Genomic DNA, 24974 nt, shown 5'->3' on the forward strand with positions numbered 1-24974 from the left:
AGTGTATGATGTTCTTTTGGTTCTGCTTACTTTACATTACATCAGTTCATATGTCTTCCCAGGTTTTTCTGAAAACATCCTGCTCATCATTTCCTATAGAACAATAGTATTACATCACAGTCATATACTACAAATTTATAGATTAAATATTAAAGTTCAAATGAGTTTGATTTCGTAGAGGTGTAGAACAGGATTAAAGAATGCAGAATGCCGATATTTTTGGCTTAGGAATATAAAGAGAAAGGGTGTTTTGTTTGGTTCTTTTGTTTGAAGTAGACTTTTTATCCCTCCAGCTGCAAATGAGGATGGGAATGTCTGCTTATGCTTCTGTGTGTGTGGTGGTGGGGGGTCTTTTTGTGGTTATAATAACATCCATACACTAAGCTAAGTCATTAATATTTGAATTGGCACTCTAAGACTAAATTGTAACACAATATTTTGTATTCTTTATACTTACTAGCAAACCACTACAAATATATGGGTCCTCTTTGGAAAAAAATAATTTTCACACTAAGCCATGAATAACTTGCTGCATCTTGAACTATGGATAATTTGCAACCTTTACTGTCTTGTAAATGACAGAATCACAGCCTCTTTTTATTTCCTCTCTAAATATGTATTCTCACTCTTAAAATAAAAAGGTCTACCCCTTTTAAAAACTGATCAAAAAGGTCTTTCTTCACTCTATACTCAGTTTATTTTTTTTTCTTTTGGCTCAAATTTCCATTCTATTGCTCCTGAATGCTGATGAGACAAAAATTTTGGAACTGTTAGGCTGTTTTTGGAAGGGGCAAATTTGTTCATCTACCAAATACTTGTACTTCCCAGTATTGTTTTGTTTTTAGATTTATTGGTGTTTTAAAGCACACCTTCACCTGGAACTTTCAATAATAAATATTATTCCATTTTTATTGCAACTCTTCAGAAACTCTTGGCAATTTATCATCATGATTAACTTAATGATCTTTGCCAAGTCATTTTCATCCTTGATCTGTATGCGAAAGATCAATAGGAATGAGTATGCCAGAAAGAAAAGGTGAGGAAGAGAGAAAGAGAAAGCTAGAGAAAGATACACAGAGACACAGAGACCAATAGACAGGGACACAGAGACAGATAGAGACAAAGATAGAAAGAGACACAGAAGAAAAGATAGAGACAGAGACAGGGAGAGAGAAACAGACACAGAAGGGGGAAGGAAAGAAAGAAGGCAGACAGGCAGGCAGGAAAGAAAGAAGGAAGGAATTTCTCTGAGTTTTCCTTTGTACGTGTCTCTGTGTAATTTCCACTTATAATCATTTACATAATATTTGGAAAACTTTCTATAATGTCAAAGGAGGAGTAAAATATTAATTTATGTTATTTCAATACCCCTATTGTCAATAATATAGAAAAAATTTACTAATATTTCCCATTACCTACTTCCAAGTGTATATTCCCCCCACCCAATTCTAGATATCAATGTGTCTCCTTTGGGAGATAGTGTACACCTAGAAATTATTTTTCCTAGTTGGTGTTAATGTATTTCTAGAATTACTTCTAAGATCTTCCCAGCAGAGTAGAATCTTTAGCATGACAGACAGAGTGTGAGCCAGCAGTTAGCACATAGGACTAAATGTCACCACTCCTGGGGTTTTCTTCCCAGCCCCGTTGGTGACCTTGTATGTGACACTACATCTCACCATGCCTTAATTTTCCCATCTGTAAAACATGAAGAAGATATTGTTAACTGTTCTGACAGCATGGCTGTTAGGTAGAGGGGGAAATTGTTTGTGAAGTATTTATCACCCCTGAAATTATTTGGAATGTCTAATGATTTCTGGAAAATCTTTAAAAATGCTATTTTCATTGCAGATATAGGAAGAAAGCATGTAAAGAAAGTACATTGGTGAGAGTGCCGTGCCTGGAGTCAGGAAGGGTCCTCTTCCTAAGCTGAAATCTGGCCTCAAACACTCACTAGCTGTGTGACCCCAGGCAAATCACATAAACCTGTTTGCCTCAGTTTCCTCATCTGAAAATGAGCTGGAAAAGGAAATAGCAAACCATTCCATTTTCTTTTCCAAGGAAACCCCAAGAAAACACAGTTAGAATTGAAAAGCTTCTCAACAACAACAAATGGAGTATCACTTTTAAAATATAAATAAAAGGGGCTCAACTGTTTTTGTACACCTTTAGCAGTCTATTGAAGTCTATGAAACATAAAAAAATGTGTTTACCCTACTTGCATAATTGAAGGAAATGTTCCATTTCAATTGGAAGTTAACAAAAATAAAGATGTATTTTTTTTCTCATGCAGGTTCTCAGACCTCTTGAAATTTGTCCATGGACATCTTTGGATCCCTGGACTGCAAGTAAATAAGAGAAGCTAGGGGAGGAGTTTTGCTCTCATTTAGAGTATTTTTAACTTTTGGCATATTATAATGTGCTCTTTTACATTTTCTCTTACAATTAGGTCTATGAATATAAAGTTTAATAATGTGCAATTTAAAAAATAAGAAATAAATTCAGGAGTTAATTTTCTTTTTATTATGTTCTTCGATAAGATGACTGAACTCTCCATCTCATGGTAAAGATGATTCTGTGGAACTTTTTCATTAGGCTGAAGGACCTGTTTGAATCTAACTTTTCTTTGACCTCAAGAACAGCAAGGCATGTTGATGTCTGCTGAAATCAATTCCTGACTCTCTGCCGAGGTGCCTCAGCACCTCATGACGTTTTCAGTGTTGATCCTCCCTATTCTTATTAGGTCCCAACCTTGTGGCCCTGGGAAATCTGCATATGCAGACAGTAAACCAAGATATTCATGGCAAGAAGCAAATATCAATCCCAATAATCCCTGAAGGTGCCTGGATGTTTAATGAGGTCATTTAGTAGTATCCTGTCTATGCTACTGCTACAGCTAGCTAGCTGCCTGGGGTGGGGGTGGGAGGAAGGGAGGAGGGAATAGCTATTTCTGTCCCAAACATGTATGGTTATTGCACATACACTGCAAAAACACGCTTACAAACATGCACATGCACGAAAATTTACACTCTGTTCATCTTCTAGAAATAAACTCGCTCTCGCTCTGTGTGTGTGTGTGTGTCCCTTCCCCCCTTCTCTGCATCACACAATACAACATATTGGAAAGGCACAATACCTACCCTATTACCCGCAATATCGAATCAAGCACGCTCTCTCTACATACATACAGAGCCCTCTTTGTAGCATGTCTGGTTCTAATATGCACAGCATCCCTTGCAGAGCAGAAGTCCCTCCAGACTCTATCCCCTATTCCGCTCTTTAACAATCAACCTCATACAGAGCCGAGGCACTGGAGCTGTTGGGAGTCGCAGAAAGTATGGGACGGGAGCACAACAACTGAGGACATGCCCGTAATTCACAAACTGCACAAGGACAACCCTTCCTTTGCTATACACCTTCTACAAACCCCAAGCACATGCTTCATCATTTGGATCTCAGCAGAGGCGAATGAATGCATTTACCTATTCCAGGCAAAAGGACTGCAGTTCTCTCCACCTCCCCCTAGTAGATGAGAATTCCCACAAAGGTCTGTCCGCTCCCTAGCCTACTGTAAGGTGCGGTCTCATTGTTGGAACTGTGGAGGTAATTTTCAGAAGCATACTTAGGCACTGACATATTGGAGCAAAAATTCCACTCCCAGGGACTATGCTACCCTACAGTGTTAAGGGGGAAGGAAAAAAATGGGGTTCCTCTTCGAAATAGAGTGGAATCGATGGTCTCTTAGGATCCAGTAGATGGCGCAAGTGCTCTTCCCTTGCAGGGCGTTAACCCTTAGGTCTGAGCTACGAAGCTGCTGAGTGTAGATGCATAGATGCATACATTTTTCGTTTTGAAAAAATTTCCCTCAATTTACATATTTGCGAGTACTTCAGAATTGATACAAATGAGATGGCTCCCTCTTACTATCTCACATTATTCTTTATTGTTAGCAGACTATAGGCTTAGGGGAGAAAAAAATAATGTGAAAAGGGCAAGTATTTGAGAAAATGACTTTTTTCTCCTACCCACCCCAGAATGAAATTGGGCCACACGTAAGAACATGGGTATATAGGTAATCGTACACCTTTCTAAATGTATACAAAGCTCTGTGCAGAGCCACTCTTTTATAATCTCTATTTCTAATCAATTCACAGTATAATGAATACAAGCAGTCTGCCTTAAATATGGAATAGTAGCACAGGCTATGTTAACGATGGGGACACAGAAATATAGAAATATATAGAGAGAGAGAAAGAGAGAGAGATAGATAGATAACCCTATGCATTATGCTGACAGTTTCTCAAAGAGAAAACCGGTCCTTCTAATAAAAGTATCATTTTAATTTTTTCTACCATTGGCTTCTATATTTTATTTCAGGCTGCAGTGGAAATCACACTAACATTATTTCTTGGGCTGTTTTTACAAGAAGAATTGATCTTCCCTGGGAAAAAAAAAAGCCCTTTAATATCAAATATTGTTTGGAGTTTATTAGAGAGCGTCGCTGTGCTTCAAGATGCTCTCTGTTGGTTTCTGGCGGTTGCTATAACAAGTGAGAATTGTGGTAGATTTTGGTTGAGGGGAAAAATGCATAAGAAAAGACAAAATCCAGAGTAGCTGAGACTCTGTGCCCCCGTTGGAGAGATGGTTGAGTCCTCGTCAAGGTTGCTGTGGTATCCCAGAAACACCATTCACTCTGAGCTGTGACCGCGCACCAACAACAGCAACAACTCCACTGCGCCTGGCCAAGGAATAGGAATTAGGAGCTCACGAATAATATGAAAGGGATCTGCAAAGGGGAAATCCGTGCAAAGGAATCAAAATCGGGGGACTTTGGGAAAAGAGGATGTATTAAATGCGGCCGACTTGACTTCATTCTGGTGAAGAAAATGGGGATTAAAAGTGGATTTACGTTTTGGAACCTCGTCTTTTTGTTGATGATTTCATGTGTGAAAGGTAGGTTTGATTTCAGGGGTCTCCTCTTTTGATCTGAGGTGTTTCGAGTTGTCGCCTGGAGATAGGTCTGCATATTACTTTGCTATTCGGACTAACGATGATGATGGTGTTGGTATTGATGATGATAACAACAATAAAAATAATAAAGAACGGGTTGATTCACGGCTCTATTCTCAGATAGGAAATGCATTTGCTTGCCAGGCTTGGCGTTCAATGCAGTGATTGAGCCCGAGCTCAATAAATATTCTTGCAGTATGCTCAAACGAATACGTGAGTTGGTTCGTATAGCCTCTAACTAGTGGATATTCAAGCAGAATCCCACTGCAAGACTTTTTTCAGGGAGGGAGACTACCTTTATTTCTAGACAAATAGATGGATATTGTAGCCTTGGTGGAATATTGATACTAAAGACACTACTGTAATTCCTTTAACCCATTCAGTGGGGAAAGTTAGGGGAGGTGCACTGTATGTACACTATATGTTCTAAAAGGCATTAAGAAGCTATGACTCACAAGTCAGGAAGAATTCTAAGGAAGAGATAGGATAGAAAGGTGATAGATGATAGATAGATAGATAGATAGATAGATAGATAGATAGATAGATAGATAGATAGATAGATAGATAGATAGATAGATAGAAGAATTTATTTGCATGCATCTGTGCATCCTTTATATGCGTGTCCCTATGGATGAATGGAAGGGTGTAGAAGAGCTGCACTGGGACCTTGCAGAAGGGTTGGGCAAAGATAAATCTTTTAAAAGCATGAAATGGCATGGAGTACAGAAATCGACCCTTTAGGGAGGAATAAAGGTAGAAAGAAAGTCATTATGTGAAGACCAAAATAAACAAATACATAAATAAGTAAATGGAAGACCTCTAGAAAGTCTCCCGTTCAGACAGGTAGAAGCGAATTTCACATGCACATCGGAGAGGTGGAAATGTAAAATGCCATGTAAAGCAGCAGGGATGCAGGGAACGTTGGGGAGCATGTTAAAGGGATCTTGATGAAATAGGCAGGGGAGAAAATGAACCCGAAAGCCTCATTCTACAACTTCACACGCACCCTGCTGTCTATTAATTGCTGTAAGAAATACTCTTGAGGTGTTTATGACTAATGATGAATTTTGGATGGATTGCCTCCTCCTCCTTCTCCTCGTTCTCCTCGTTCTCCTCCTCCTCCTCCTCCTCCTCCTCCTCCTCCTCCTCCTCCTCTTCCTCCTCCTCCTTCTCCTCCTCCTCGTCCTAGTCCCCGTCCTCCTCCTCCTCCTCCTCCTCCTCCACAGAGCATCTCGAATAGACACTATCGATCTCGTGTTTTTTTTGTTTGTTTGTTTGTTTGTTTGTTGTTGGGGGGGGATGTTTTTTTTTCTTTTCTTTTCCTTTCTTTTTTTTTTAGACCCAGTTTTAAATCTCGGTTTTTGCATAGGCACACAGAGGTTGTCAACACAAACTGCATGTTTCTTCCGTTTTAAAGGGGATGACTCTCTGAACTGCAATCTGGCTCTGTCTTTATGAAACAGTTTATTGTACAGCTTGCAGCTGGTTGTCCTCACACAGAAAGCAGTGCATTTGCATTCCGTGGAAATAATAATTCATGTTTCAAGGGAGTGGGAGGGCTACCTTGTGCTATTTTATCTTGATACTATATTCAATGATAGATAATACAACTATGTAGTGTGGGTGTTTTTTTTTTTTAATTCTTAATGCAATGGGTCTTTTTCTATCTCTATGTGCCAGCAAAATGCTCTGTAATCCTCAGCTTGCATTAAAGCATATTTTGGCAAGAACCTTTCATTCATATCCAAACTAAGAATATCTTCATCTCCTTGGAAGTCTAGTTTTCTGCATAAAACGTATTTCTGTTTGCACCGGACCATGTTACAGTTGTCTGCTCGAAGTATTGGTATTAATGTCTAGTTTTCCTGCCACAAGGCTGGTTTAATAGATGGCTCGGGAGCTCCTTAGGAGATGGGTGTTTTGTAAGTAGGAGTCGCGTGGAGGCAGCATCCTACAGAATTAAAGAACTAGGGTGTCTCTTGATGGAAAAAAGATGACCACGGGTTAACTGCAAGTTTTCGTGGTACCTGTTGAGTGAAAAACATTTTGGGGGCGGAAGAATGGGGAGGTGGGGCGGGGGAGTATCGGAGCGGGAAGCGCAGGCAAGCCTGACAGGATACCAAGCTGCGCTGACTGCAATTATAGTATTGTAACCCGCACTTACCGTATGTTCTGAATGAGACGCGCCAGAAAATTGAATGAAGCGTTAATTTGCTGTAAGTGACATGAACAATCTGACCCTCCCTGCCACTAGCCATTTTTTTTTTTTAAGCAGAGGTAGGATTTAGTCTGTTTTCATTAAAAACATTCTATTCCATTCCTGAAGGGGCGTGTAGTATAGAGAGTTAGTCTCTCCTTCCGTCCCTTCCAGAAAGGATGGTGTACTGTTCACAGGAGGTATTTTTTGTAAGTACTCTAGCTTCGGTGACAGAGATCGCTTCCAAGGCCACTTCCACTTGTATCAGCCTCAAAAACTGTCCTCTTATACATTTTTTTTTAAGGACGCGTCTGTGTGCTTTAGAATACTTCTCTCTGATAGCAAACTCTTGGATACTTTCTCTCAGGGCCCTGATGATTTTGCCTGTTTTCATTTTTGAACGTTGTTCTCAAGGGTTTCCCTTGCTAGCCTTGAAACCCAGAATTCCAGGTCTCGGACTGGGTTAAGCCCTGCTTTTCAAATCTCTCTCTCTCTCTCTCTCTCTCTCTCTCTCTCTCTCTCTCTCTCTCTCTCTCTCTCTCTCTCTCTCTCTCTCTGTCTTTCTCTCTTTCCCTCTTCCTCTCCCTCTCCCTCTCCCTTTCTCTAGTTAATTCTGCTGAACCACTTCTGTTTGGCCTTCATACCTTTAGTATATACTAAGGGCACTTCTTATCTTCTCTTGTTTTCATGTACGTTCTGTTTCTAAGGTCTAAAAAAACTCCTAAGAGTTACCTGGAAGAAAAGCACCTGGCATTTGGAAAACAATCTTCCCTGTAATTTCTTACCTACCTAATTTTATACTCTCAAAAGTACATTACACAGCCATTTCAGAGACTTATGCAAAACGCCATTGCCTGCAAGGTAGAATTGTGACCAATATCAATCCTGTGGGCCAAAGAGTAAATTAAGCAGACATCAAGATAAAGCGTGGGTCTTATAGGAATGTAGATAGAATATAAGTGGATATATACATATTTTCTACATGTATGTGCAAGTACTTGTAGGATTTTAATCCATTTGTGATATATTTTATACATTTGTTGAATTGCCAACCTTATCTCCCTCCTTGAATATTTAAAGTTCACCTAGGGGACTGAGGGAAGGGGGCAGATAGGAAAGAGAAGACGGAGATTTTTGGACTCAGCAAGCCCTTTGAGTCAATGATGCCCAAGAAGGCTGCAGTTGTATCTGCTTCATCTAGAAAAGAGCTGTGCTTCTATCTTAGAGGTAGTGCTACCTACATTCGGTCTATATATATATGCACAAAGGGGGTGCTTTCCCACGCTCCTTCCCTTGGGATATGAACGAAAAGAAAGTGTCGCTGAGCTGAGGAAGATACAAACAATCCGAGTCTAGTAGGAGGTGAGAAGAAAAAAAAAATGTCTCCCTCCTTCCCCTTCTTAGCTCCATTTCCTCAGCTGAGTGGCTGCTGGCTAGGGCACATGCCCCAGGCTTCCCCGAGTCCAAGGGTGTCTCTGTGGCTTAGACCTTGCAGCCGAATGTGTGTACACTGCTCTCTTGAACTGCAAGGCGATGAAATTCCTATGAACCCAGGCCATCTGCAACCAGGGGTCTGCCACTCCTGCCCACTCCATTCCCCTAACCTCCAATCTCACATTATCAAAGCAGGAAGAGGTAGGGGGAAGGGAGGAGGTCTTATTTCTCCAAACTGCTCAAAGCCACTGCAGTCATTAGCACATCTTTACAAATCACAGCCTTTATCTTTTCCCAGGGAGTTCCTCTGGGGGCTGATGCTGTGGTCTCGCGCTTTCTGACTGAGACCCAGACCCGCACGTGCACGCACACAGGCGCACCACAGCTTTTAGCAAAACTGGTAGATAGAAAGATTCCAGTTTTGGAATACAAGGTCCGGAGTTAGAATTCTTCCTCTGCTGCTCCCTACGCATGACCTTGTACAAGCTACCTAACAACTCTAGATTTCATTTTTCTCTTTTGTATAACGAGAGCTTTAATTAAATGTCCTCTGAGATCTCTTCCAGTTCTAGATGTGTGGCCGATTGAACTGACTGTAGCACAAGGAGCTGGAAAGTGGTATAGGAGAGATTTAGTCTAACAATCTCGTTTTACATTCGAGCAAACCGAGTTTCAGAGAGGTTGACTAACCTGTCTGATCATATGGTAAAGAAATGTCATAGGTAGGATTTGAACTTTATTCCTGACTCCAGATACAGTCTATGGCACTCCTTTAAGCCCCATTATGGGATTTAGGAGGGCAGAAAAATATATTCAAATGAATATGCATTTATACATGCTTGCAAACATGCACACGCATGTGTATGTAAAATTGATATCACGATTTAGACACCAACCTGGGTTTATACTGTATTTGCATTTTGGTTGTTATATGTTGGAACCCAGGATCCGGCCTCATTGTATCCTCAGGCTTATAAAAAATATGTGTCTTGAATCTTTTTTTTTTCCTCCTAAGGCATATGCTCATTTATTCTCGCAGCGTCTCTCCCTGAACTTTTAATCGATTGACTCAAGGGTTAAACTGATGGAGGACACCGCCTATGCTGATGTCTCTGTCGGGAGCGGAGGTTAGGATGAATTGACACTGAGGAGGCTCTGAAAGAAGCAAGTGTGTGCGTGTGTGCGCAATCGAGGCGGAAGCGGTTGGGCGGGTAACAGTAGGTTAATGTTTCTCCGGAGTCCAGATGGTCACTGTTACTGCTGCCGCCGCCGCTGCCACGATATCTAGGAAGGCTTTTAGAAAGAGAAGGGGCCATCCTCAGAACTCCCAGCATTTCCTTCACCCAGACAACCTTTCTTCCCACGTACACAATTATAGCTGCGTGATGCTCTAGAACTTTGGAGACATGTCTGGGAGGTGGGGAAGAGGAGGGGAAAGAAGTGGAATGAGGAGACTGAGGTCTCAGACTACCTTTTACCAGCTTGTTTTGGCGAAATGGGAAAGTCCCCATTGAATGCCTTGAGATGCTTCGGGGGAAGGTGGGAGAAAGTCAAATACCAGAGTGTATTCTAAAGCTCCTGGAGAGGCGCTGTCCAGGCTGAGTAGCAGCTGTTCTCTGAAAACAGTGCCCTAGCTGGGATTCCAATGTTACAGAATAATAATGAAGCACAGCTATTCTAATTTCATAATAATAATTGGCATCCTCTTCCTCCTCATTATTATTATTAGTGGGGATTTTTCTATAAAAATAACGCTTCCTTTGGAGGCGGGGTGCTTCTGTGGCTGACATCTTTCCAAAGTACCTAATTACAAAAATAAACTGGTGGAAGAGATTACCTTTACCAATTAGTGGTTACTATTGCCAGTTGCCAGTAGCTGGGCGGGGGGGGGGGGGGGGGAGGGCGGGGAGGCTGAGATTTCTGTCTTTTAATCTAGCATTATGAGTGGAGTTTTACAAAAACCCATTTTCCTGAATTTTTAACTTCCCTGATGATAACATCAGAAACCTTTGCAAAAATACCTTAGCAGAAATGTTGGAGAGTGATTTCAGATTCCTGTCATTGTACTTTCAATAATGGGAATCAAGGGAACTCATTTATGAAGAAAAAGGGAAGGAGTAATGTTTTTGGAAGTCAACTTACTAAAATTGTCATTCATGTGGATAATATGTATATGTATGTTTCTATCTCAAGCTCAATATACACACATATATACACAAAAATATATCACACATATACATAGATATATCCTCCATGTGTCAATAAAGTTGTTGTTTTGTTTTACTGAACTGTGCCTGTGGGTGTGCAGTATGTTTGCATTTTCACAGTTGTGCTCATTAATCCAGAATTGAGCATTTTCCATCTTGCAAAAAGTGAGTGTAATTGTGTTGGTAAAAGCACACATGTCTCTGAAGTAGCTTGCTTACACTTATTATTCATTGCCCTCTCCAGAAAGGAAATTAGATATCTAATTTATGTTGTTTCCTTCCCCAATCCTTTATAGAGAAAGTTAAGATATTTGTCAATACTATTAGCAAGGTATATATTCTTTTGAAAATTCCTTATATGATTGACAAGAAAGTGTCCCCACTCCTTACTATCAAACTTGTGTATGCATTAAGATGAAAATATCTGACCTATCAATGAAATTAAGCAATCAGGCAATATGTCATATACCATTTAAATTATATTATATGTCATCTTATTTTTTTTCCTATGGAGAATTATATTTGATGACCTGTGACTAGAGATTTAACTAATGACTTGTATTTTAACGTTGTTATTCTCTACGTTTATCTAAAAGCTTATAAGTTAGGCCACTAACAATGAATGGTATAGTAATTTCCTATCTTTATGAATTAAATGATTAATGAATTAAAATGGGATAACACATTTCACAACATGTGGCTTCATATAAACCTTCTTAAAATTTGAAGGAACATTCAAGATTATGTAGCCCACCAAGAGTAAGTGAGGGGTAAGGGAAATGGGACTCAGGAAATTTATATCTTGGAGGGATATTGATAAATAGAAATGTCCAACAAAAAAAGCCAAGTATTTCGAAGTTTTTGCTTTGTCCCATATAATGATCACTTAAAGGAACTAGGATGTTTAATCCAGAAAACAGTAGATTCAGAAAGCAAAGGATGGCTGTCTTCAAATATTTGAATGACTATCATATGGAAAGATGAATGTTATTTAATTTGCTTAGTCCCAAAGGGCAGAACTAGTAATAGTGAGTGGAAATATTAAAAAAAAAAACAAATTTAGACTTAATGCCAAGGAAAACTCCTTAACATTTGCTGTAATCCATAATTGGAAAAGTCTACCTTTGACAAATAGTATCACCCCCTCACCATATTACCATACATCTTTAAGAATAAAATCGGGACAGCTAGGTGGCACAGTGGTTAAAGCACTGGCCCTGCATTCAAGAAGACCTGAGTTCAAATTCATCCTCAGACACTTAACACTTAATAGTTGTGTGACCCTGGGCAAATCACTTAACCCTCATTGCCCAGGACGAGGAGGAAGAGGAAGAGGAGAAAGAAGAAGAAAGAAGAAAGAAGAAGAAGAAGAAGAAGAAGAAGAAGAAGAAGAAGAAGAAGAAGAAGAAGAAGAAGAAGAAGAAGAAGAAGATCACTTGTGGAGTGTGTTGTAGAGGGATTCCTGTTCCAATATGAGTTGAAATATATGGCCTTTGAGGCCTTTACATTTCTGTCATTCTGTAAGTAAATTCTCCAAGGCCAGTTCAGTGAGACTTCTCCATCCCTCTAGAACCTAGTTCACTCGATTCTAAGTCCACAGTTCTTTCAATGATGTCACATCAACTTTACCAGCAGATATTTTAAAAATACAAGTAGGAAAAATGTCAATTATAAAAGTGGTAAAGAAAATGATATTTATAGAATAACATGTATAACCAGTCATATATGAACTGCTCAACAATGTATGTTTGTTCCATGTAAATGGAAAAGAATAGTTTCATTGATTTGCTAAGGAAAGAATGACAAAGAAAAGATTTTTTATTAAAATAGTGAAATTTTGGGGCAGCTAGGTGGCGCAGTGGATAGAGCACCGGCCCTGGAGTCAGGAGTACCTGAGTTCAAATCCGGCCTCAGACACTTAACACTTACTAGCTGTGTGACCCTGGGCAAGTCACTTAACCCCAATTGCCTCACTAAAATAAATAAATAAATAAATAAAAATAAAATAAAATAGTGAAATTTTAATTCTCCCAAGACTGCTCTAAAAATAAATCACTGACGGCCTTCAATTAATGAGTCTCTTGCTTTAACTCCTTATCTCCTTATGTAAGGAAGATCACCAAAATACAGAAATTTCCTATAGAATATTATAAAGATTTATGAGAGAATTGAAATAATTTAGTTAAACACATTTTATGGTTTTGTGTTTCCTTTTCAGTTATGTTACTTTATTCCTATACATATTTTCTCAGTTAAATTCTAAGAAGTTCTATTACACCAGCTCTTTCTATTTCAGTATTATCTGGCCAAATATATAAAATTTATACACCTTTATTCTATAAAACTTTTTCCATGGGCTCCATAGTCTCATAATATTCTCATCATGAAATATCATAAGAATGCAGTAGCACATTAAAGGAGAGATAATAGCTCAACAAAATACATTTCTTTAAGGTTAAATTCAATTTTAATTAAACATTAATGCTTTTTAGAACCCCTGTAAGACACTTCAGTGAAGGTTTCAAAGTGAATATAGAAAAATGTATTTAATAGAAAGGAGTTGAAGTATTTTACTATGTAGGAAAAAGCTTGCCAATGTTCTAGAATATCTCATTTGCTAGCAGAATGAAACTGAAATGGGACAACTACTTAAGATCACAAACTCTTTGAGGTCAGAGGTAGCATGTTCTCATTTATTGTATTCTGGTGGGCAATGTTCTATTTCTTTAAAAAAAAAAGACTTCAATACTATAAAGTCAAAAAAATATAGTATTCAATAGTTTAATTTTGCTATTAAAAACAATGTTCCTATTCATGGAAAACTACAACTGAATATTGATTATGCAAGACTACTAACCTTGATGTCAAGAAGGCAATGGACTCAGGTTCTTATGACACATCCTAGGTGTTTGTAGATGGGCAAGTCACTTTGTTCCTTTTTTGTTTGTTTTTTCTAAGGGACAATGGGGGTTAAGTGACTTGCCCAGGGTCACACAGCTAGTTAAGTGTCAAGTGGCTGAGGCCAGATTTGAACTCAGGTCATCCTGAATCCAGGGCAGGCACTTTATCCACTGTGCCACCTAGCTGCCCCAAGTCACTTTATTTCTCAGTACTCGGGGCAAATCTCTAAAATGATCATTGAAGACATTGCTAGTCTTCATCTGTGGAAGGAATTCTCTGAGAATTACCTATACTTATGAAACCAGAGGACTAGACTATATAGATTTGTATAAGTGTGTGTGTGTGTGTGTATGTGTGTGTGTGCGTGTGTATCCATAAGGATGAATATCTGTGCCTACATGTCTATATATATATGACATATCAGTGATAAAATAAAAATGGATATATATTAAATTATAGATTATTTCATATCCATTAAAAAGTCTTCATATAGGGAAGTAAGCACACCTCATTTCAAGTTCCCCTCTGATACATACTATAACATAGGTAGTGGGGAAAAGAGAAAGCATTGGAAATCTGCTATAGCATAGAAAGAAAGAAGAAGAAGAAATAAAGAATCATCTTTGTTTATTTTAAATGTATAGAAGAGATTAGAATGAAAGTCCAAAGGCATCATGGTCAAACAAAAAAGCTTTAACAGTTATATTCGGATTTATTTTATACTTAAAATGGAAAGCATATCATATATAAGCAGGATTTGAAGTTTCCTTTGTAACCTTTTTTTCTGTTCTACTTTACATATGGAAATGATCATTGTATTTGGTGTCTGTTAAGTTTTTTTTTAAGTTACCAAAGTTAAGAATCATAGAATTTTTAGTTAAATGGAACCCAGATATACTTAACCCTTATTATTTTATTTAATAACCCACTCTACACACAGAATATTAGATGGAGCAATGGCAAAGTATTTGTTCAGCATAGAAGAGAATCTCAAAGGATGGACAAGCACAGAAGAGTTATAGTCTGCGTTGTTTCAGGGAATATCCATATGGATCATAGAAATGAAGATGGAAGAATGAGATTGCACAGATATTGCAGCATCAAGAATGCTATCTCCCTAAGAGATTTTTACCAGAACTGAATTTCCTCTTAATGTTTTGGAATTTACCAGAAAGCCAATATGATCCAACAACTGAATACCATTCTACCTATTTTAGTGAGTACAAAATGTCATAAGATTTCATGCAAAGATAGTCAATACCACTAGAAATCTGATTCTATAATAAGGACAGGTTTCTCCAATAACAATTTTTCAGCATGGATTCTACATATCAATGTCCATTTGTAGAAAATTGCTCACATGCCCAAAAGGAAAATTAATAAGGCCAACACAAAATTAAACATGGACTTACATATACATGATACATTCAGATAAGTTGAAAACTAAAGTATGTGAAATTTGGAAGAGACTTCTCAATAATACAAATACCAAATTACTGATATAAACAGAATAAAATAGAATTTCAGTTAAAAAGTAGCTGTGTGGCAGTCTTTAATAACTTTGAGAGGTAAAGGGAAAAAATACCTAATGTAGTTTCCAGTCAACAAGAATTTGCATATTTTACTTAGTTGAAGTCATAGCTAATTGCCTTAATGCTTTTTAGTAGCTTTTAATTATTTTTTTCTACCTTGGAAGAATCTACTTGTTTATATATTATTCTGTGTGTCTATCTTCAAATATTCGGGTTACTTAACATGACCCATATGGTTTTTAGAAGTAGACAAAAGGATCTTCCTCTCTAGCTTCTTAGACTAATGATATTTTATAAGTGGTATCAAAAATCACAAATTTTTAAAAGTTTATTCAGTACTATGCCCTAATTTTGGAACAGTTAGGTGGCACAGTGGATAGAGTACTAGGTCTGAAGTCAGGATGACCTGAGTTCAAATCCAAACTCAGACACTTACTACCTGTGTGACCTTGGACAAGTCACTTAATGCTGCTTGCTTCAGTTTTCTCATCTGTAAAATGAGCTGTGGAAGGAAATGGTAAACTACTCCAGTATCTTTTCCAAGAAAACCCAAAAAGGAGTCATGAAGAGTCAGACATGACTGAAAACAACTAAACAATAACAAATTTTCTGGATTTTATATATTGAACAAGTTATGTTATGGAAGTAGAAACAGATGATAAATGTTGATCAGTGAAAAGAATGTAATTATATACATTTTTATAAAGCTACGTATGTATATAAATGGTTATAAGTGACAAATATGAACATATTTAGTAAAATCATTCAATACATGCCTAGTATATTCTAGGCACTATTTTAGGTGCTGGAGACAAAAATATAATTAAAATAGGTGCTGCCCTTATGAAGCTTCTAGTCAATTGGGCCATAAGGGAATGTAACAAATTTACAAACAAGTAAATAAAAGATATATAGAAAATACATGCAAAATAATTTGGTGGGGCACTAAAAACTGTAATAAATCTCACAAAATAAACATTATTAAAATAATTTAAAATCATTTCTCATTCTATATCTTTGGAGGGATTGTCAAAATTCCTTCAATGGCACCACAAACCCTTGAAAATATTGAAGTATTCAATAATAGTTTCAATGTGACCATTTTAATGGACATTTCGATATTTTGATTCTTAATTATTAGGAAAAATTAACAAATATAATCTTATTTTTATATATACTTATGTAGATATATGCATATATATACACATACATACATACATGTGTAATAAATATATCATATCATAACTAGTAGGCAGAGGTAAGTGAAGAGAATATCCTTTGTGATCATATCAAAAATATATGTCAAATTTCTGAATTTTGACTAGATCTCCTCTCTTGTAGGAATTGGATCATATTCTGCATCTTTGGTCATCTTTCATGTCTTCCCAATAATCTCTAAAACTTCACGTCATTATTTTTTGATGATATAATAACATTCCATTGATTCATGGATCATAATTTCTTTAACCATTCCTCGTTAGTTTCCAGGTTTTATTTTGCTATGAGGAAATAGATGTTTTAATACGTTTGTGTTATTTATTGTATCTTTGCTTCTTTATTTAATATCTTTGGGGTACATGCCTAGCAAAGGTATTACTGGATCAAAGGGTATAGATCATTTGGGGGGGGCATAGTTCCAAATTGCAAAAACAAACATTTAACTAAAAATAAAATGATCCACAAAAAATATAAAATGACAGCTCAAGAAAAGAAAATATTAGCAATTGATATTTGACACATTTTTTTTTGTAGGGTAATGGGGGTTAGGTGACTTGCCCAGGGTCACACAGCTAGTAAGTGTCAAGTGTCTGAGGCCAGATTTTAACTCAGGTACTCCTGAATCCAGGTTGGTGCTTTATGTACTGTGCCACCTAGCTGCCCCAACACATTTTTAAAAACAGGAAAGGGATAAGGTATATTTTAGAGTAAAATTATGTGAACATATCACAGACATAAGGGGATCAGAGTCATCCATTTTAACTTTATTCTGGAAGTCTTGGGCATTTAATAATAAAAAAAACCTTTAGATTTATAGAAAGGGGTGAGTTTTAATTAGGAAATAGTGAGAAATAATCCTGGACAATCAGTGAGTTAGATAACATTCTGATGATTTCTTGACATGCTGCCAAATTTCATACTCTAGGGAAAAATCTACCCAGGAGTCATTCGTAACATTCTAGAGGGTCCACTTGGACTGTTGCTTCTTCACAGCCAGAAATTTGGCAGCAAAGCAACACATTCTAATACCCCGGTGACATTAGATCAAAGCATCTCAAAACAAAGCCAAAACTGGATTTTCTGGAACAGTTTACATTTACTTATCCCAAGTCTTGAATTCTTACACAGGTGGCTCAAGAAGCCCTGAACTCCAGACAGACTTATCTGAGATACCATTAAATTTAGAGGGACACTAATTTAGTGTGGGAAGTGCATCTAGATGATAACAATGGTTAAAATTCACATTCATCTTTAATATTTGTCAAGTGAGTGTTACACATTTTCTCATTTCATATATGATACATTGCAATGAGCCTGAAAATTCTATAGTCTAATAAATACCTTTTATAGACAAAGAAACTCATTCCCCAGGATTTTAAATTAATTGCCCAAAGTCACATAGAGGATTGATGACAAAGCTGTGATTCGAACTCATCATCTCTCTCCAAATCCAGTGGTTTCATGATTCATCAATAACCCTGTAATAAAGATATCACAGTTATAATTATTATGAATTGATATATGAAGAAACTGAGCCTCAGATATAAGTGACTTATTATCTCATATATGGTAAACCTCAATAATATGTTCTTGAATCCACCTGTCATCTTACTACAAGTCCAGCACTCATACATATTTTGAATGAGAACTGGCTGAAGCACTTAATGTAGTCCTTCTAAAGTCATTAGTAGCCAATGATGCCACAGGCTATGATATACCCAGAGGCAGTGGCCTTAAATAGTGTTTGCACTTGGCTAAAGAATAAAAAAAGCTTTCAGCATTTCGTGGAAACAAACTAATAAACATGATAGAATGTTGAAATCATCCATAGGACATCCATTTCATTATTGCAGCTCTATTATATCCTATAAGTTTCTCGAGGGTAGAATTCATTGCATTATTGTCTTTGTATCTCTAGAACCTTCAGAATACCTGGCTTATAGTTGATGTCTGATAAATTCTTGTTGAATTAAAGTGAATTGAATTTTTGCTTAAGTAAAAATTCTTTATTAAATGATGGGGATATAAGCAATTCTCCCCTGCTGATCAGCCTTCTAATGATGAAATTCTAAAATAAAGCAAGTGACTACATGGCCAACAGACACATAATCCATTCTCAAAGCCTTTTCCTCTTAGGATCAACCTGCTGCTAGGAGGGGGTTTGTGAACCTATAGTCACCTTCACACCATGACAAGACCAGGAAGTAGGATTTTAGTGGTAGGTCCAATTTATATAATTTCAATAATAATAGAAGATAACTTATATACCTATATATAAGATGTTTTAAGTACTTAGAACAATGCCAAGCACATAGTATGTGCTTAATGAATGTTTCTTCCTTTCATGCATGCACACATATACATACATATATAAGTATATATGTATATGCCTCTCACTTTCTCTATATACCTACATATATATTGTTTCTATATTTATATCTGTATTACCAGTTTTTAGCATAGATCCTAGCACATAGTAGATATTTAATGCTTTTCACATTCATTCATTTATGCATGATGACCATATTTAGTATAGAACCATGATTTCATTGATGAAATCAAATAATTGGGGGCAAATCCCTTCCCTTAACCAATTCAGTTTTGCAGCTGTTTTGTAATTTATATTTTTAGAGATTTGCTTGGAGCACTGATAATTTATGTGCCTTTCCTAGGTTAATGCATCTGGTGTGGTAGGATTTGACCCCAAGCTTTCACAATTGGCCTGCTTTAACAATGATAATAATAAATGCATTAATTTAAATGCTTAAAATAAAAGTTCTTTCTCATCTACTTTGATTATTTTATATTCATTAGGATAGATATGACTTGAACAGAGACAAAGTGAGTCATCTATTCAGAGTTCCCCAGATATTTAATGTGCACAGAAAATTAAGAAAAATTTTTCTCTAACACCTAGCTCACTGAAAATACTGAAAATATGCCAACCCTCCACATTATTTGTGGAGCTCTTTACTATTTGATTTTTATAATAAATGACTTGCTCAATAGTTACCCCAACACTGAAGATAAGTAGAAGTTACAGTTTGTTTAATTGTATAATTTGGGAATTAGAAAAAAGCCTGAGTTCCTCTATCCTGCCTCTTTTAATTAACGAATGATGAAACAGAAACCCTCAGAAGTTAAATGATTTCTCCAAGGTCAGGAGCATACAGGACTGTAATATTGCATATCAAGTTTCAACAGTTTCCCCAATATAAATCATATGCATTCCTGCTTTCATGTCCTTGTTTATATCATGCACTGATTCTTCCTTCATTTTACTTAGACTTCACCATTTACAATGCCCCTCATTCTCCATGCTGGGTACTTTGATAGCTGTGGGTAACATACTACATGAAATCACAGATTTTCTTCTTCCTAATATCCCATAATACATAGCATCTCTACAATAGGTTACGGTATATGCTTACATTCATTTCAACACAATTTATCCTTGTTGAATTAAGACACCATAAAATGATTTAGTGCAAAAGATAAAGATAAAGAACTGAAGCCCAAAGGGTTTGACTCAAGAAAAGTCACATAGCTAGTCAGTGACAGCCAAATCTTTTGAGTTTTAAACATATGCTATACTTTTTAAGTCATCATACTGCTTTGTGATATTTCTTATTTTATAATTTCATGTGTACAGTCTTGTCAGAGAATAAGAACTAGATATGCCTTAGAAAAATTAAAGTTGGCACATTTACATATCATTTCAGTGCATTTACAGATTCCTTTATGTACAATACTGAATTTGTTCTTAATAGGAATAAGCAATTTAGGAATGTCAATATATCAAAGAACTATTCCTTATACATAGTATAAATTTTTATCAACCCATCTATAACCAAGTAAGTTAAGTCTATAACTGAGGCAATGTATTAAACTTTTGCAGCATAATTTTCAGATGTGGGAATTGAATCCAAATCTTCTCAAATTTTAAAATCCATCATTCCGTCTACTGTGCAAGATTGGTACAAGGTGGTTGTTGTTGTTGTTGTTGTTGTTGTTGTTGTTGTTTTTAACCAAAATTTAGCAGATACGGAAACTGAGGCTCAAATATGTTTGTAAGCTGACCAAGGTCACACAGTGTGTTGAGTTCAATTGGAACTCAAACCCAATCCTACTTTCCTCACTTTCTTTGCTGTTTCCATTGTACCATAACCTTTTACTTTTTTGTATACATACACCCCCAATAACTAGAAATGTTTTCAGTAAGTGGTGGGTGTTGTACTCATAGTCATTGAATTGAATAGATTGTGTAAAAGTGAATTGGGTAAAAATGCATGGGAGAAAGGGAAAAATACCAGGTTTAAAAAGAGATAGAAATGTGTTAAAATAATTGACAGGAACCTGAACCTCCTAATCTAAGCAGTTAATTGTAAAAATAAATAACTGATTATGTAAACACACATGGCTATTTACAAAGAAAAAAAACCAAATTATTCCTGAATCTTCTAAAAATAGCCATCATATTTCCATGAAAAAGGTGAGGAAATTAATTTTAATATTAAGATATTAATTACAGTTAGCCTTTCTGAGCTTCCTGTTTACAAAATCATTGCCAATGGAAAGTCACACACACACAACTTGCATTATGGTAACTCTTGCTCCTGTGAACATATTTTCAAGAAACGTTCTTTTTAATTCCTTAGTGATTGTGCAAGAACATTTTTCTGAGCCCTAGATATCCTTTTTTGTTGAGTATACTTGCTACACTATAACTTTAAAATTTAAATATTTTCTTTACAAAATACTTTTATTGATGTCATTTAATCCCTAAAATTTAGAAAAAGTCAAACATAATTTTACTTTTTCAGATAAAACTTCACCAAGACAACTTAAGTCAATGAAAGATAATGTTCCAGAATCATTTTCATTCTTTCATATTCCAGAATTTTAACAAATACTTTAGAAAGATTGAGATATTCAGGGTCTTTGATTGCACTGTTGTGGATGTTTTCTCCATCCATGTAAATCACAAGTCATCCATGTTTGACAATACTTTGTCCCTCTGGTCCATGCCCTCAACAGGTCAGGTGCACCTTAACCCTTACTTTATGAGTAGACAAGTAGAACATGCAAATATCCAATGTTTATCCCCTGTTCTTAACATATTACCTTCCTGTCTTCATTGATTAACATACATTTCCCTAATGATAAACTTTAATCCACTTCTTTCTTTAAAGTTTTCCTTTTTTTTTAAATGTTGTAACCTTCTCACACCCATTATGCACCTCCTCTTCTTTGTGATACACCTTCTTAATTCTTTGGAGACTATGACTTGCAAATATACCAAAGTACTAGAAGAATAAGATTAGATAGATAGATAGATAGATAGATAGATAGATAGATAGATAGATAGATAGATAGATAGATAGTAGTCTCTGTAAAATTTGTGTTCTTAAAGGAAAAGTGCAGTTTTCCAAAAGCAATCTAAACTGACCTTTACCTCATTTAATTTGGGGCCCAAAGAATTGTCCATTTGCCCTAGTGTTCAAAATATGTATATGTGTTTACAAAGCAGCAACAATTAAAGCCATCAATTGGCTAAAGAATATCTTTGGGTTTTTTTTTCAGATGAAGACAAGTAAATGGACTCAAAATATGTAAAATTTGTCCATTTTTATCCTTTCTAATCTCTTCATTGAATTCAATGAGAATCTAATATACATTGCTTTACTTTGGAGGATGTCAATGGTTTCTTAATATAATGTTTCTGTCTTCTCATCTGAATCAGAGAGCAGTTGACTCTAAGGTTTTTGTGGAGATGTGTTTTACAAAAATAATATTTCTACAAACAGAAAGAAAAATAAATATAACAAAGCTATCCATCAAAAATAAATTGGCAGGCCCAGAATATTTTTTCCTCCACAAAATGCTGTTCTGATTCTCTTTACATGGTTTTTAAAAAAGAAGGTATTCAATCCTTTCTGCTACTTTCTACATAATTCTGTTCATTAGGGAGTTTTCAGGTGTATTCTGTTACTACTTCACATGAACTTCAGTACATTATTTTTTGTCTTTGGTATATGTACTTATTGGCATTCTAATTAGCAGAAGGTTCCCTAAAGCCAGTGATAGGAGCATTTTATCTTTTTACCCTTAAAGTTTAACCATCTTGGAAAATCTGGAGAAAAATATTTTGAATTGTTCCATTTGTGGTAGGATACTATCTCTTTTATTTACCTCTATATCAGATTATGAGTTACAAGACTTCAAAAGGATCAGCTGAGCCAATGATACAAAAATGTATGTCATTTGGAAGACAAATTTAATTACAATGACTTCTGATGTGATTAGCATAGTCAGGAAGATTGGAATAGCTATTTCTCCTGGATGAATAATTAAATGGTATGATATTATCATGAGATTATCATCACTTTTAAGCAACAGGGGACTTTTTGACGGATCTATGATTCCATCATTGTGGGCATTCCCTTCCATAATTCAGATGAAGACAAGTAAATGGACTCGAAATATGTAAAATTTGTCCATTTTTATCCTTTCTAATCCACCCATATATAACTATCCTATGTGACTCCTAAGCATATTCATCCTTATATATGCCAGTGAGGGCCCACCTACCATGCTGGGGAGCTTTTCTTAGAGGTCTTCAAAACTGTATTAGCTATACAATAAACATCTTAACAAAGATTTTCATTATTGTTTCCTATCATACATGATGATACCTTTGACACACTTAGCCCTTAGTTTGCTCTTTGTTGGAGTCTGTATCACTCCTGCCACATCAATATTGCTCAACCTCACTTCCTTGGAGACAGTACCCCATGTCACCCAGTTGAAATAGAACATGAAAAATATTGATATTAAAAATGGGTCTTGGTTTCCAGGAGGAGTTTAAAGTCATTTTTTTTCTTTAAAATGTCCAAAAATATGGGGACGGCTAGGTGGCACAGTGGATAAAGCACCGGCCCTGGATTCAGGAGTTCCTGAGTTCAAATCCAGCCTCAGACACTTGACACTTACTAGCTGTGTGACCTTGGACAAGTCACTTAACCCCCACTGCCCCGCAAAAAACAAAAACAAAAACAAAAACAAAAAAAATAAAATGTCCAAAAATAGGTTTTCATAGAGAAACATGATTCAACCAAGCATGACCAAGCTTTCTTTTTTTTTTCTCTTAGTGGTAAATGTGCATTATTACACATGTTCTCTAGCATTCCTTTGTGGCTAATGATGTACATTTGTGACATTAGGTAATCATATTTTGAAATACAGCATATAGTCATTGAACAGGGTGATGAAATTGACAGCAAATACCCTGGCTTTATTAGCATTTTGCTCTAAATAACTAAACTAAGAAGTCCAGTCAATATTTGTAATAACATTTCAAAGTTTGAAAGCAGTTACTTTGCATTCACTGTGTATGACATTCTTTCTTTGACTGGAGAATGCCTAAATGATTTTTTTTGTATTGAGAAACCCTGAGAGTTTAAGGTTTGACTGATCTCTAAATCAAAACAGCTGAACCAATTTAAATATTTTGTGTAAACAAATTTGCATCCAGGCTGTTAATCTATGTGCCAAATTCTGGCTTGATATTTTTCTGAAATGATGGAAATGCTAAATCTTGGGACATAGAATTTGTAGGGTAGCTAGATGGAGCAGTGGATAGAGTGCCAGGCCTGGAGTCAGAATGACCCATCTTTGTGAGTTCAAATCAGGTCTCTGACACTTAGCAACTATGTGACTCTCAGCAAGTCATTTAACCCTGTTTGCCTCAGTTCCTCATCAGTAAAGTGAGCTGGCAAATGAAGTGGCAAACTAATCCAGTATCCTTGCCAAAAAACAAAAAACAAAAAAAAAAACAACCCAAATAAGGTCATGAAGAGTCAGACAGAAATAAATAACAACTGTTTTATTTTGTATTTTCTTTAGTCTCCATCATTAGCTACCTTAGACAACTGAAATGTTTATTCCATATTTTCAAATGAATTTTAGTAAAAACTTCAAAAAAGTAATTGCATGACAGAATTAAGTAATCTTAAATTACTATAGCATCCTATCAGAGAGCATTACTTTTCCTGGCTTTGTTAGGTCCAAGATAAAGATATTGCTAGAGTATAAGATCTTAGAAATATGGAGTATAAAATTGGAAATTTGCAAAGACTACGGAGAAACAATTTAATTTCATCTGTGTATTTTATGTAGTTCTTTGAAAAGTCAACATAATTAAAAATTTTTTGAAATTATTGAATAGAATAAGATGATGGCAGAAAAGAGCTCAATTATTTTACTTTAAGTTAATTACATGTCAATTTGCCTACATTGATAATTTAAGTATTTTCACTGATAATATATAATGCTGTCTACTTATTTAGTTATTTTATTAGAATTATTTTAATATGAGTGACCCTGGACCTATTTTGAATATTGAGAAACTGATGAATAAAGAGATTGAAAACCTTTTCTTATAAGAATAGATTGATTTTCTGAGTCATCCAATCT

General features: G+C 36.1%; 1 protein-coding gene across 1 annotated transcript in view; it reads left to right on the plus strand.

Annotated features, from left to right (window-relative positions):
* The first annotated feature begins 4609 nt into the window (after positions 1-4609).
* CSMD3 (CUB and Sushi multiple domains 3) overlaps positions 4610-24974 on the plus strand; it is a 1584452-nt gene continuing 1564087 nt past the window's right edge. Inside the window, 1 exon segment of the mRNA XM_043974157.1 lies at positions 4610-4953. Coding sequence (XP_043830092.1) covers positions 4776-4953 — 178 coding nt within the window. The 5' untranslated portion in view covers positions 4610-4775.

Source organism: Dromiciops gliroides, chromosome 1 (assembly GCF_019393635.1).
Source record: "Dromiciops gliroides isolate mDroGli1 chromosome 1, mDroGli1.pri, whole genome shotgun sequence".
Taxonomy (NCBI): domain Eukaryota; kingdom Metazoa; phylum Chordata; class Mammalia; order Microbiotheria; family Microbiotheriidae; genus Dromiciops; species Dromiciops gliroides.